Source organism: Elaeis guineensis, chromosome 11 (genome assembly GCF_000442705.2).
Source record: "Elaeis guineensis isolate ETL-2024a chromosome 11, EG11, whole genome shotgun sequence".
Lineage (NCBI taxonomy): Eukaryota > Viridiplantae > Streptophyta > Magnoliopsida > Arecales > Arecaceae > Elaeis > Elaeis guineensis.
The window spans coordinates 113,332,541-113,346,172 of record NC_026003.2 but is presented as its reverse complement, the minus strand read 5'-3'; the positions used below and the strand labels follow the sequence as shown (position 1 = coordinate 113,346,172).

Here is a 13,632-nt window from a genome sequence, read left to right as displayed (position 1 = left end):
CACACGCTCGTGGGCAAACTTGGCACACCGGATGTGAGACGTGCGCGCAAGGACTTTTGAGCCTTCTACGAATGACTTCGGCACCGTCAGCGGCAACCTCAACACCATTTGTAGGTGACTACAGCACCGTCGACAGAGGCGAGATGCATGTGCAGGAACTTCAGAGCCTCCAGTCGGTGAAGCTCGGCGTTGGAGATGCACGCAGGGGAGGCTTCAAAGCCTCCGATCTTGGCCCCGATATCGGTAGGAGTTCACGTGCCACAAACGCGTGCACGGAGGGCTCCAAGGGCCTCCGATCTTATCGGATACATGCGTAACAGCATGGGGGGCTTTGTGGCCCCCGCTCTGATGGCTTTAGGGGCACCGATCCGGTGGGGCTTGGTGCCGGAGACGCTCAGGCATGCGGCAGGAGCTGGGACCGCCGATCTAACGGGGTTTGGCTTCAAAGATGCGCGCGGGCGTGTGGGAGTTGAGACTGTCGATCTGGCGGGTCTTCGACATCGGAGATGCGCACAATGCCCTTTCTCCGTACTCTCTCCCTCTTTCCTCTTTCTCTTCTTCTTCTTCTTCTTCTTCTTCTTCTTCTTTTTTTTGTCTCTCTTTTTTTTTCTTGCGGCTGTGCATGAGGCCTCAAACGATCTCGGTGCCCCATCTAAGATTGAGCATATACGGCTTTGGCACTAGGACGTCTTTGTGCGTAGGATGATGTGGACGAAGAGCTTTCATTGGACATTTGGTTTGCTCATGTTCATGAGGCTCTCAAACTAGCTCTTATACAGTATATTGAAGGTATTGCTGATGAGCTTGTAAAAAAAAAAATTTTTCCTAATTTTTGATCCTACCTAGAATCAAAAGTACGGATAAGAAAATAAGGATCTAATATGATTAATTTTTTTTTATAATTTTATTTTTTATCTGGATCCTGCAACGTCCTTTCTGATTTGAATCATTCTTTTCGGATGTTGAGATCCCTCTCCTCATCTTGACCTTCTTTTTCAATTGAGATTTTTTCTTTATTCAAAGTGCCCCAATTTGAGCCTAGCTAGGATGGCTCGAAGGGCATTAGCTAACATCAATCGGTTCATAGATAGTTGGACTATCTAATTGATTTGAAAATGGACGATCAGATCTTGTCGGTGTTGAAGCAACACGATGAAACTCCTCTCATCGAACGCTCACATCTTCCCATAAACAGGCTTGAGGGCTCTTTCTTTAGCGTTAATTTGTTAGTGTAGAAATTCATCTCGAGATTGGGATAGCTGGAGCGATCATAAGTCGACGATGATGGGGCGGCGGCAACAGGACCTACAAGAAAAATCTCTGACCGGAGTCGGCTCCTTCAAAAACCCTCCGATACTTGAGTCATATTTCTGTTTAACAGAGGAAGGCATGAGCATTTTTTGGGAGAGAAGAGATCGCATACCTCGAGGATCTCTTTTGACCTTTTATTTATGGGCAGTGGTTGAAGAGCCATGAGAGAAAGGAGGATTAGACGGTTAGGCTTGTCTTGTTGGACGAAATATGTCTGTTATCCTTTTCTTAGCTGAAAAAATTTATTTATTTTTTATTTCTTATCCATTTTTTTATGATCCTCATTGAGTATCCTCGAAGATCGTGCTTGTCCTCCTGATCTTCTCAAGTTAGGTGAGTAACGTCTCCTCATGATATGTAGGGGCCACATTCATTAATGGCATAGGTTGACGACCAGCTGTTTTAAGAATGGACGGCCCTTCTTTTACTCTTGATTATTCCCATATTTTAATGGAATGATGTGATGGAACCAGATTTCAAGCCAAGCCTGATATGGCTGCACATCCTCATATGCCTTATGTCTTTGGCTAGTACAAAATTATCTCCAATAATAATAGAATATAGATGGAAAAACTTTGAAAAGAGAAGAGATAGAAGGGTTAGAAGATGCATGTTAAACTTAACACAATAAAAAAAAATTGGAAGATTTCCTACTAGAAAAAGAATAAAAAAATTAAAAGATAATATAGAGAGAAGATATAGAATTAAGTAAGAGCATCGTGTACTTTTATTTATCTTTTAAATTTTAAAAAGAGTTCAACCATTTGAGTACGTGAAAAAGAAAGATAAAGACATTTTCTTCTTCTTCTTCTTCCTCCCCCTCTATTTTTTTTTTTTTTTTTTATTGAAATAGAGTCCCGTTGGTTTGAGATATGAAGGAGAAAATGTGTAAAAGAGAGATGGATATTATATGTGCAATTTCTTAATTATATTTTTCATGGATTTTCAAGGAGACGAAATCCATACTAGCTCGACTCTGGAGCGCCAAATATGTGGAGCTGTCCATTAAACACCAAACTTGTCCTTTACCCAAAAAAAAAACCAAACTTGTCAATATAATCGGGTAAATTCAAATCCAATACATCATCAAATGAGCCAAGATCAAAGTCCCTGGTTAAGTCATGGCTTATAAAAATAAGCCCGAGGCCCAAAGCCAAACAATGGTCGACAAATAGAAAAAACTACGAGCACATTCTTTGTGGGTGATCACAAGCCTTGGTGTCCATCATCGAACTCAATTTGAGCCCAAAATGGCCCAACTAAGCCCAACGAGCCCAAGCCTTTACTGGGTCCAGCCCGTTTCGAGCCTTCATTGAACTCTCCAAATCGCATGTGTCTTGACGAGTAATTCTTTGTACACCGCATAGAGTATAGAAAAATCATCCTATCTAGTTGGGCACATAGCCATCGCTTTTCAACGTGCATTTAATGTCTGCAGTTCTATTTTTTTTGTTTAAAATTTTGAATGATGAAAATATTTTTTTTTTTCAAAAAAATTATCATATCCTTTGGCTATATTATGATATCCTTCCTTTCTGCTCATAATTTGACCATAAAATATCATAAAGAGGAAAAAAATATTTTCGTCATTTAAAAATTTTATAAATTTTTAATAATAAAAATATTATTTTTTTATAATTTTAAAAAATTATAATTTTTTATATACAAAAAATTATAAATTGACTGTAGAATGTCATAATATAACCGTAGGATGTCATAATTTTTTTAAAATAAAAAAAATATTTTTATTTTTAAAATTTTAAATAAAAAATAAAAAATAAAATATTAAATATATTATTAAATATATATTATGAAGCGAGATGATTGGATGATTCATCCATGTCATTTTTATTGCGCCGCATGCAGTTTACAGAGTCCTTTTCCTAAGTAATATAAAAAAAATTTAATTACAAAAATAATTCAATGTTTAACCTATTTATCGATTTGATGCAAAAATGATAAAACGCTATTCAAAATGGCGTTTTATCTTCCACGTCAGCCACCTCTCATTTTCCACATAGACCACGCGAAAAAAAAAATATTAAAAACGCCATATCATTTGGCGCTTTTAAATATTCCCAAAAAAAAACAAAAAAATGGCCAAAAAGGAATAATTTTAATTTTAAATTTTTAAAAAAATAAAAATTACAATTTTGATAAAAATAAAAATTATCTTTTTATTTCAAATTATCATTTCAATTTTTTTAAAAAAAATATATGAAAAAATTATTGTAAAAAAATTGAAAATATCATAAAAATAGAATTGAAAAGAAATAGAAATTATAATTCAAAATTTTAAGAAAATAAAAATTTTAAATTTAATTCAAATAAAAATCATCATTTCATATTACAATCTCCTTTTCTAATTAATTTTTTTAAAAAAATATCATAAAAGAAGAAAAAAATTGAAAAAAATAATAAAAAATTAAAAATTATAATTTGTAATGAATTTTTAAAAATTAAATTTCAAATTTTAATTAAAATAAAAAATAATTTTAAATTATTTTCTTCATTCAAATTTAATTTTTTAAAAAAAATATGTAAACTAAAAAAAAGAGGAAGAGAGAGAGGAAGAGGGAGAGAAGAGGGAGAGAGAGAGAGGAGGGAGCTCACCGCCGTGCTGCTAGAGAGGAGAAAACGTCGGAGATCACCGGAGAAGAGGGAGAAGAGAGAGAAGGATTTTTTTTTTGGATTATATCTTTGAAAAACACCAAGGGGGATGGCGTTTTCAAAAACGTCGTTCCCTTTGGCATTTTTCTATTTTTTTTAATTTTTATTTATAGTTTTTTTAAATTTTTTTCAATTTCTTTAGTTATTTTTATGTGATTTTTTAATAAATAAAAATAATTTTAAATGAGAATAGTAATTTGAATGATAATTTTTTATTTAAATTAAAGTTAATATTTTTTATTTATATTTATAATTATATTTTTTATCATTTTTTTTCTTTTATTCACTTCTTTTATGGCATTTCTTTTTAATTTTTTAGAATTCAAATTAAAATTTTTATAATTTAAAAATATAAATTTAATTTTCTCCCATTTTTAACTTTTTGACATTTTTTTAAGTATTTTTTTCCTTTGTTTGGAATTTTTTTAAAAAAATTAAATTTAAATTAATTTAGTTATTTGAAATGATATTTCTAATTTGAATTATAATTAAAATTTTTATTTCTTAAAATTTAAAATTATAAATTTTGTTTTTGAATTAGAATTAGAATTCCTATTTTTTTTTCAATTCTATTCTTTTCTCTTTTTGACATCAATTTTTTTCTTTCCTTCAGATATTTTTTTTTAAAAAATAATTTAAAATGGGGAAATTTTTTATTTTTTTTAATTAAAAAATAATTAAAAAATAATTTGAATTAAAGTTAAATTTTTTTTATTTCTTATTTTTTATTTTAATTTTTTATCACTTTTTTCTCTTTTTTTTCACTTTTTTTATGGCATTTTTTTCTTTTATCAAAATTTAATTCAAATTAAAATTTTAATTTTTTCTATAATTTAAAATTATAATTATATTTTTTTCCATTTTTACCATTTATTTCTGTTTTTATGAAATTTTTTTAGGATATTTTTTTCATTTGTTTGGAATATTTTTTAAATAAATTAATTTGAAATGGGAAAAATAATTTAAAATGATATTTTTATTTTAATTAATTTTAAAATTTTAATTTTTTTAATTTAAAATTATAATTTTTATTTTTTTCCAATTTTTTTAAATTTTTGACTTTTTTATGCTATTTTTTTATTTTTTATATATTTTTTTTAAAAAATTAATTTGAAATGGGGAAAGTAATTTTAAATGATGGTTTTTATTTAAATTTAAATTTAAATTTTATTTATTTTTATTCAAAATTATAATTTTATTTTTTTTTCTCATTTCTTTCTCATTTTTTTTGCATATTTTTTATTTTTTAAATTTTTTAAGAAAGATTTTTTTTAGATATTTTTTTAGTTTACATATTTTTTTAAAAAAATTAAATTTGAATGAATAAAATAATTTAAATTATTTTTTATTTTAATTAAAATTTAAATTTAATTTTTAAAAATTTATTTCAAATTATAATTTTTAATTTTTTTTTATTATATTTTAAAAAAAATAATTCGAAAAGGAGATTGTAATATGGAATGATGATTTTTATTTGAATTAAATTTAAAATTTTTATTTTTTTAAAATTTTAAATTATAATTTCTATTTCTTTTCAATTCTATTTTAATGATATTTTCAATTTTTTTTTACAATAATTTTTTTCATATATTTTTTTAGTAAAATTTGAAAAAATAATTTGAAATAAAAAAATAATTTTTATTTTTATCAAAATTATAATTTTAATTTTTAAAAAAAAATTAAAATTATAATTTTTTATTTTTGATTATTTATTTATTTGTATTTTTTTGAAAATATTTAAAAACGTCAAATGATATGGTATTTTTAAAAACATGGTTTGGAATGATATTTTTATTTTTTATTTTTTTTTGCATGTACGTAAAAATGGGAGGTGACTGGCATATTTTGCATCAAATCGATAAATAAATTAAATATTAAATTATTTTTATAATTTTTTTTTTTTTTTATTGCTCAGAAAAAGAACTCCAGATTCTTTCTCGCGTGCTGGCAGATGTTGATTAATTATCTAGGCATTAAAAGAGTGATAACATAATTGAAGAATTAGATGCGATAGGAATTCCGAAGTACAAAAAGTTCAATCATGCAGCATCATACGTAACGCAGAATCCCCAATCCTAGTCGAAAGTAGCTCAGCTACCACTTTGCCTTATTCGCCCTCAGCGGTTCAGAGGAGTGTTCTTCCAACTCTCCCGGCCTCATTGCCTCATTAGCCCTCAGCGGTTCACTAATTCGCGGATTGTAGCTCCTTGGGTAAACATTGGGGTACACATAGCATTTTCGATGAAGACGAAGAAGAAGAGGGGAAAAATAAAGATTTTCTTTAATAAAAAACCCTAACCCCTCTCTACTCTTCTCTCTGCCCCGGCTAAAAGCGTTAGAAGGCCGACAAGGCCAGGTCTCGTATATCATTATTTAATTGATCTCCGCCTCTTCCTGCCCTCCTCTTTTAACTGACAAGAATTCGTTCTTCTCCTTCATATTTTTCAGGGCCTTCCAAAAGAGGAATCAATTTCTTTTCTTTTCTTTTATGTTTTCTCTCGGTTCTGTATGCTTGTTCAATGGTTGATCAAATGGTAAATCTCTAAAACCTCTTCTTTTTTTTTTCCAGACGAATTATGTACAACTTGGATTGCCATCTTATCCCATAAAGAAATGAGGGGACTTTTTTTTTTCTTAATGGGTTTTTGCCCACATTATGATTTGAATTCCCTTTCACGATTTCTGTCTCTCCTTATTTTCCTTTTTTTCTTTTTTTGGTGGAATCCCCTCATTTTCTTTCACCCTTCATGGTTTCCAATATTATGCTTTTTTTTCTTTAACATAATTTTAAACGGTTAAAAGTTCATGGATGCCCCAGTTTTCTGATGTATACTACAGACTCCCACTTACGTTTGCCACTGTCAGTGTTTTATTTTTAAAATAATTCATAGCTTTTTTGGTTAGGAAATCCCGTTTCCCTTGTTATTTTTTGAGTTTTTTAGTGGTTAATTAACTTAATTGTCCATCTCCGACCCTTTTTCTTTTTAATCACGTTGTGATCGCATAATGGGCGATCGGTTTCTCTGTCGCAGGAAGGTGGCAGGAGGAGGAAGTGGTAGAAATTCTTTTATCTCTTAGAGGTTTGTTTAATTTTGCTTGTTTGATTTTTTTTTTTTCCCTGAAGAGAAGGTTATGTAATTAGGTTTCTGATTTTTCATATGTTGATGCATTCTGGTTATTTGCAATTACTTGTGTTTGTGAAAGGTTCTGATTCATTTTTTTCCCCTTAATTGAAGCAGTTGAAGAGGAGAAGGGCTTGGTGCTGATGGCTGAAGGGGTTGGGCCTCGATTATACAGCTGTTTCAATTGCCGAAACAATGTTGCTCTTCATGATGATATCATTTCGAAAGCTTTTCAGGTGAAGAACACCTGCATCACTCTACTACTACATGATGTGATTTAGGATTACTCTTGCGGATTGTTTCTTTCCATATATACTATGCCTCCCATATGAATAGTATAGTGTAAATTGTTGAATGCGCATATGGAGAAAATGAAGAAACATTATTGGCAAATCTCTAAAGTTTCAATTTCAAGAATGCAAACATTTCTCAAAACAATTTGAAACTGAAGATATAGGGTTTGAGTAAAGGGAATTTTGCTAATTTGACATATACGCATCATTATTTTTTTTTTGTTTTTTTTGCTTGGAGAATGATATAGTCTATGGTCTGCAACCTCCAAAATGATCTCAGGGGAGAAATGGGCGCGCATTTCTGTTTTCTCATACAATGAACATAGTTGTGGGGGCAAAGGAAGATAGGCAGCTAATGACAGGATTGCATACGGTTGCTGATATCTACTGCTGTGATTGTCATGAAGTGTTGGGTTGGAAATATGAAAGAGCTTATGAGGAGACACAGAAGTACAAAGAAGGGAAGTTTATACTTGAGAAGTCAAAGATTGTGAGGGAGAACTGGTAGCTCCCACCTGTAGATGCTTGTTGCTAAAGCTTCTGAATGCAAGTGCCTTGCTTGAGTGTTTTCATAAAGATTGTGAGGGAGAACTGGCAGCTCCCACCTGTAGATGCTATGTTGCTAAAGCTTCTGAATGCAAGTGCCTTGCTCGAGTGTTTTCATGTTTCCAAATTTTCATCTTGTACATAGTCCCTGTTGGTTGTCTGTTCTTGCTGCCATGCCATTTGTAGAGGTCATGCACTGGAAACTGTTATTCTTCTTTGTGAATAAATTACAAGTTTGTGTGTATGGATCAGATGTCCATGATTCCATGATTACTAAGCATTTATAAGATTGATGAACTACTCTTGGAACATTGTTTCTTACATCTATTGTTTCTTTCTTTTTGTTTAATGACATATATTGTTTCAAGTTCATAAAGCCAAGATTGTCTTATTCGAAACAATAAGGATGCCATTTAAAAAATGATAGCAATATCCTTCAATGAGTTCTTTGCTTGTAATGCAACTAAAATGGATTCTTATTTACCATACGTTGAACAAATAAATGGCAGTGGTTGGCCTTTAAATGATAAGAAGATCTGGAAGAAACATCAAAGAAGGATTCATAAAGGATGCCTCATATGCAATGGGAATGGTTCATTGATTATGGTTAGAGTCGTATAATTTTTCTAAATTTGAGAAACCTCTGATGATTCTTCTTAGATTTACCATCAACCTTTTCTTCCAATGATCTATTTAGACTTCATAATAAAATTGTTTCCCACAAAGCGCTCAATTTTTACCTTTGCAATCAATAGATACTTGGATTGCAGGATCTATGGGCTCTAACAATTTATTCTACTTCTTCATCCTCTGCTTTATCTCATCACACCTTCCCATTCACATGGGAGATATTATGCAGATGAGCTGATTGGCCATCCAAACAGGCCTATATCTTGCAATTTGGCAATGTGTTTGCCATGTCAGATCTCTTCTCTTAACCATAAGCCTCTTGGCAAAGTATGGACTTGCTGAATTGCTTCTAAACCTTGACCTTGTGACCATTATTATGGACTGTTGTTAGCTTCTAGAATCTAAGATTCCCTTTAATCCCATGGAAATAGCAGTGGAGAAAGTTGTTCAACCTAGAACAATCTCTTGTCAATTTGACTTATTGCTTCACTCTCCTGATACTGAAAGCTGACACAGGTAGGTGAAACATAAAATTGCAAAGCTTTTACTAGGAAGCCCTGTTTTCATTCTATCTGCTACCACTAAGTTACCATGATCTTTTACTTCACTGAATGCTTAGCATCAGCAGGCAATATGCCTTTGTTTGTGAATAAGATCCATTGCCATCTTCTCTAATTCTATTCTTCCTCATTTGGTGTCACTCACATACTTCAGAAATAATTACCCAATCTTTCTGATAATATCTTTCATCAGAAGTAAATACTTTGATCAATCTCCACATGATCAGAGAGACACTGATAATCTGATCCCTAGGTCCAATTTATGTTGTGTATTGTTGGTCTAAGAAATGGCTAGTTGTCTTTTACCCTAAGCCAGTTTTCTTTAAAATCTACCGGTGCCTAATTCAGTATTCTTCACCAATAAGAATTATCCTATTTAATTTGGTTCCGATTTGGTGATGTAGTGTGTATTGAACAAAGATCAACTTCTTTAACGTCAACTTATCACCTTTCTGTGGGTATTATTAATATTTTCATTTTTCCTGTAATTTTCCTCCAGGATTCTTACTGTACTTATTTCCATATGACATCAATTTCCAGCATTATTTACTAAGTTCCTTAACTATTATCTCCTGTTTATAGGGCAATCTAGTGTTTGATAGTGGAAATCAGAAGGTCATGGATTTCATTTGTAGTGCATTAATGACATATTGCACCTCTTTAATATGTTTGGTATGAAAATTGACCACTTTTCAGCTTTGTATAAATACTAAGCTTTATGTCACTCACACACACACACACACACACACACGCACAATCTTGCTCATCTTTGACAAGAAGTTGCCTAATTGGAAGCAGGAGTTGCAAAGCAGAGCCTTATAAAAATTTTAGGATGCGAAGGCATCTGGAACTGTCTGCATAAATTTAATGTTATGGATTTACCTGAAGGTGGGAGGAGGAGGAAAAAATATAGTCAACTTCAGTCATTTGTTTACTGGCTTTAAAGAAGGTTATGGTATATGCGGCTAAAGTAGCAATAATCTAGTAAATCATGCAATTTTCTATGATATTTTTATGATCGCATGATATGTCTGCATATAATATGTGGATGCTTTTGTTACCCCTTTTTTTTTTTAAAGTTATGCATATCCAAAAACATATTTATCAGTATATGCTGAAGTAGAATGTTCTGAGATTTTCAACGATGGTTATACACTTTTCATACAACTCTAATGGTTCCAAATAAGTATAGAAAGGCCAGCTGTTGCTTTAAGTTGTCTGAGGTGGAACCAGATTTCTGCATATTTTTGTTGTGGAGAGCAATTAAAAGATGCATCTTTTATTTAATGTAGTCTCTTAAGTGTCTCTATATCATAAATCACATTTTGCATCTTTTTCTTTGATGACATAACTCTGCATAAGACCATTGATAAGCTTTTGAGCTACTCCATTGAGATCCTTAATATGAGGTTGCTGAGAAGACAGCTTATAGTCATGAGTATCACCAAGAAACAAGTTGTCTTCAACTGCTAATTTACTTGATATTATAGAAGCATCAGTATTGCAACTTTGATCATTCTGAGGGAAATAAATTAATATCCAACAGTGAAATCGAAGTATGGTTGTATTGGTAAGTTTGAAACATGCCTTTGCCATTAGTAATGTCATCTACCAAATTATTGAATGATTCACTAATAATCTTCATATGGAGTTTATGTTAGTACCCCAAAGCTTCTCACATTTTCTTATTTATTAATGGTTGTTGATGATGAGAATTATTTAACGTATAATGTGGTCTTATTACCTTTTAATTGTCCTGGAATAATAAAAATTTTATTTGCTGAGCTTATAGGAGGCTTCTATCTTTTATGATCTGTCATGATTACTTAGTCTAACTTATTTGGCAAAGCCATGTTCCTGTCTTGAATCACTTTTGCAATCCTCCCATCTGTTTCATGATTTAATGATAACAAAAATGATCTATAGCACTACTAAATTGAAGTGACAGGACTGAATCAGGAAAGATCATTTTGGTTCCAATATTCATGACTCATTTAAAATTTTGTTGATGGAATCATTTTCATGGTCCTTGTTTTATTATTTCGTCCGCTTCCATTTGTCTGTTTGCCTCCCATATGTGAGTTCCCATCCAAAAGAAACTGTATATGCATTCTTTAAATGTTTCAGTCCAGACTTTATGATTTCAGTGGTTACTAAAGATGATGCTTATTTAAGTTCTGTCCATAACTTCTTTCTAACAAATTCAGTATCTTGAGATGCTTCTTTTCTTATTGTGTATGATATGAATTTAATCGATTTTCAAAGATTTGAATATTGGATGGTATCAATCTGAGATAGTTTTCAGGCAAATGATGTCATCTTTAGTTTTTTGTTTGGAAGATTGAATTATAGTGGTCTTGCCTCGGCAAATTCAAACTTGTCATATAAATCCAGATGGCATCTTGTATAAAATGTAATAGCAATCCAGATTGCTCTAACTCGAGCTGAAGGAGGTATCATTGCTGATTAACCTTCATTTCTCTTCATCTTATATTTTTGACTATATGCTTTATGACAGGAACACTTAACATGATCTGTAGACTGACCCTTGAAGCTACCTCAGCTTGATCCCATGATAACCTTAGTAGTTTGTTTTTGCTGGATCATGCAGACATGCCAGCTATCAAATGCAATTTGATTTCACTGATTTTTTCCAAGTACAGAGATACACCTTGCTTCACTGCTACTTTTTTAAATGTTGCAATGATAGTGGTGGCTGGCAGTTGGGAGATGAATCAGGTCATTTGTGGAAGTTTTGTCGGGTCGCCAGATCCTCCAGGGTTATCAGCATTATATGGTTTGTATATCCAATTGCTGCAAGACTACAACTCAATAACCATTTTGTTATTATTCATTCCGGGTTTATTTCTCCTCCCTAGGGCAAGATGTATCACAGATTTCCTTGTGAGGCATCCAAGCACATCTAGCAAAGGAGATATGACAGGAAAAGCTATGGATACAACCACTGGGATGACCAGAAAAATGGTTGATTGCTGTTATCTTGCACTATAATTTTCTTCTTGTCCCTTCGGCTTCTCCCTCAGGTTTCTTCTATTTGTTTAATAGTTCATTGCACCCTGGAAAACATCCGTAGAAAGTATGTTCACACATCTAAACTGGCAAAAAGGTTTATAACCTTATCAAGCAAGATTCAAAGAAATGTATATTACTATTTCAAGTTATTTTTATTTATAATAGCTGGTGAGGGAGGGGAACCATCTTGAATAAATTATATATAGAGTAGTGATTGTATGAATGCTTCTCTCCTGCCCTGAAATCTTAATTCCCTTGCACCCCAGTGAAGATATTATGCGGATAGGTTGTTCAAGCATCTAAATGGGCGAGCCCAAGATAACGTTCCATGTAATATATTTATGAGGTTTACGATAAGAAAAGCGGAGTGCTGAATGTACGATATAGTGCAAGAGCAAGAGAAAAAAAAGATCAAAGAGTTGATCATGATTCAAATTTCATTCAAATTTGCAGGAAGATTGTTCTTAGAGAAAAAAGATCAACATCAAAGATGATTGTTTCAGACTGATCTTGAGTGAATATTCGTAGAGGTTGGACACTTACGCGGTTAAGAGAGAATCTATTTTCTTCCACATCTAAGATTTAAAAAAAAAAATTATAAAATAAAAAAAGTGGAGTGCTGAATGCACGTGGCAGTTTAGCTGCTTGGCTCTCTTGTTTCTGTTGTTGGTGGCTGCATAAATATTTTGCCGACATAGTTTAAATTTCTTTTTCTTCCTAATCTCATCATTTGCCATTAAGAGTAGTCAATATCCTAAATTATTAAAATTTTTCATTACTAGAGTTTAGGGCTTGCTTGGATCGTGGTTGAGTTGCAGTGCGGCCTGGAGCCCCTGTAAGTAAGTTGCAAATTGCACACAAAGTTGCAGCAGCACAAACTGCAGCTTAGGCCTAAAATCCTGGTAGCTCAACGCATGGCCAAGACAACTGCAGGTCTAGATGCAGGCACTCAAATAGGGGTCCGCTACCACCAAGGATGGCGATACTTAATTTGTTTAACGTATTTCAACTTGTTATAGATCAAACTAGATTATCTGTTTAATAAAATAGTCAAATTTGGATGTAAATTTTTGATCCATCTAATAAATAAGTTAAGTTCGGCAGATTTTTGATATATCATGTAATCCAATGCAATCTATATCTTGTTCAAGCTGATCAGATTGCCACCGCCGCCTTCACCACTCTCTCCTCCTGTGTAGCGTTGGTGATCCAAGAGGGAGGTGAATCCAAAAGATACACACACTACCCCATTTTTAGGGATATCCAAGCCGTCCATGTTGTTGGCTGAATTTAGTCCACGGTACTTTGCCTTAGCTCAGGCTGGCCTACTTCCATCTGATTCTAGTGGAATGGAAACTGCCTCTCGGAGAGCCGGAGTTGAAGGCCGTGAAGGGTTACATGAACTTGATGACTAAAACTGGTCGTGGGCTGGGCCTTAGATATTAATTCTATTTATTGATAATCGAA

At 32.5% G+C, this 13,632-nt stretch overlaps 1 protein-coding gene across 1 annotated transcript; it reads left to right on the top strand.

Annotated features, from left to right (window-relative positions):
* Positions 1–6,096: 6,096 nt before the first annotated feature.
* LOC105054101 (protein yippee-like At4g27745) lies at positions 6,097–8,186 on the top strand. Its single transcript, XM_029267244.2, has 5 exons — positions 6,097–6,337; positions 6,430–6,515; positions 7,014–7,061; positions 7,221–7,339; positions 7,677–8,186. The coding sequence occupies exons 4-5, from the start codon at positions 7,247–7,249 to the stop codon at positions 7,902–7,904; spliced, it is 321 nt and encodes a 106-aa protein (XP_029123077.1). The 5' UTR covers positions 6,097–6,337; positions 6,430–6,515; positions 7,014–7,061; positions 7,221–7,246; the 3' UTR covers positions 7,905–8,186.
* Positions 8,187–13,632: the final 5,446 nt, after the last annotated feature.

Excerpts from the sequence above, each read along its gene's own strand:
- LOC105054101 (XM_029267244.2), top strand. The coding sequence starts at position 7,247 with ATGGCTGAAGGGGTTGGGCCTCGATTATACAGCTGTTTCAATTGCCGA. Across the intron at positions 7,340-7,676 it reads TCATTTCGAAAGCTTTTCAG|GGGAGAAATGGGCGCGCATT; the intron begins GTGAAGAACACC and ends AAATGATCTCAG.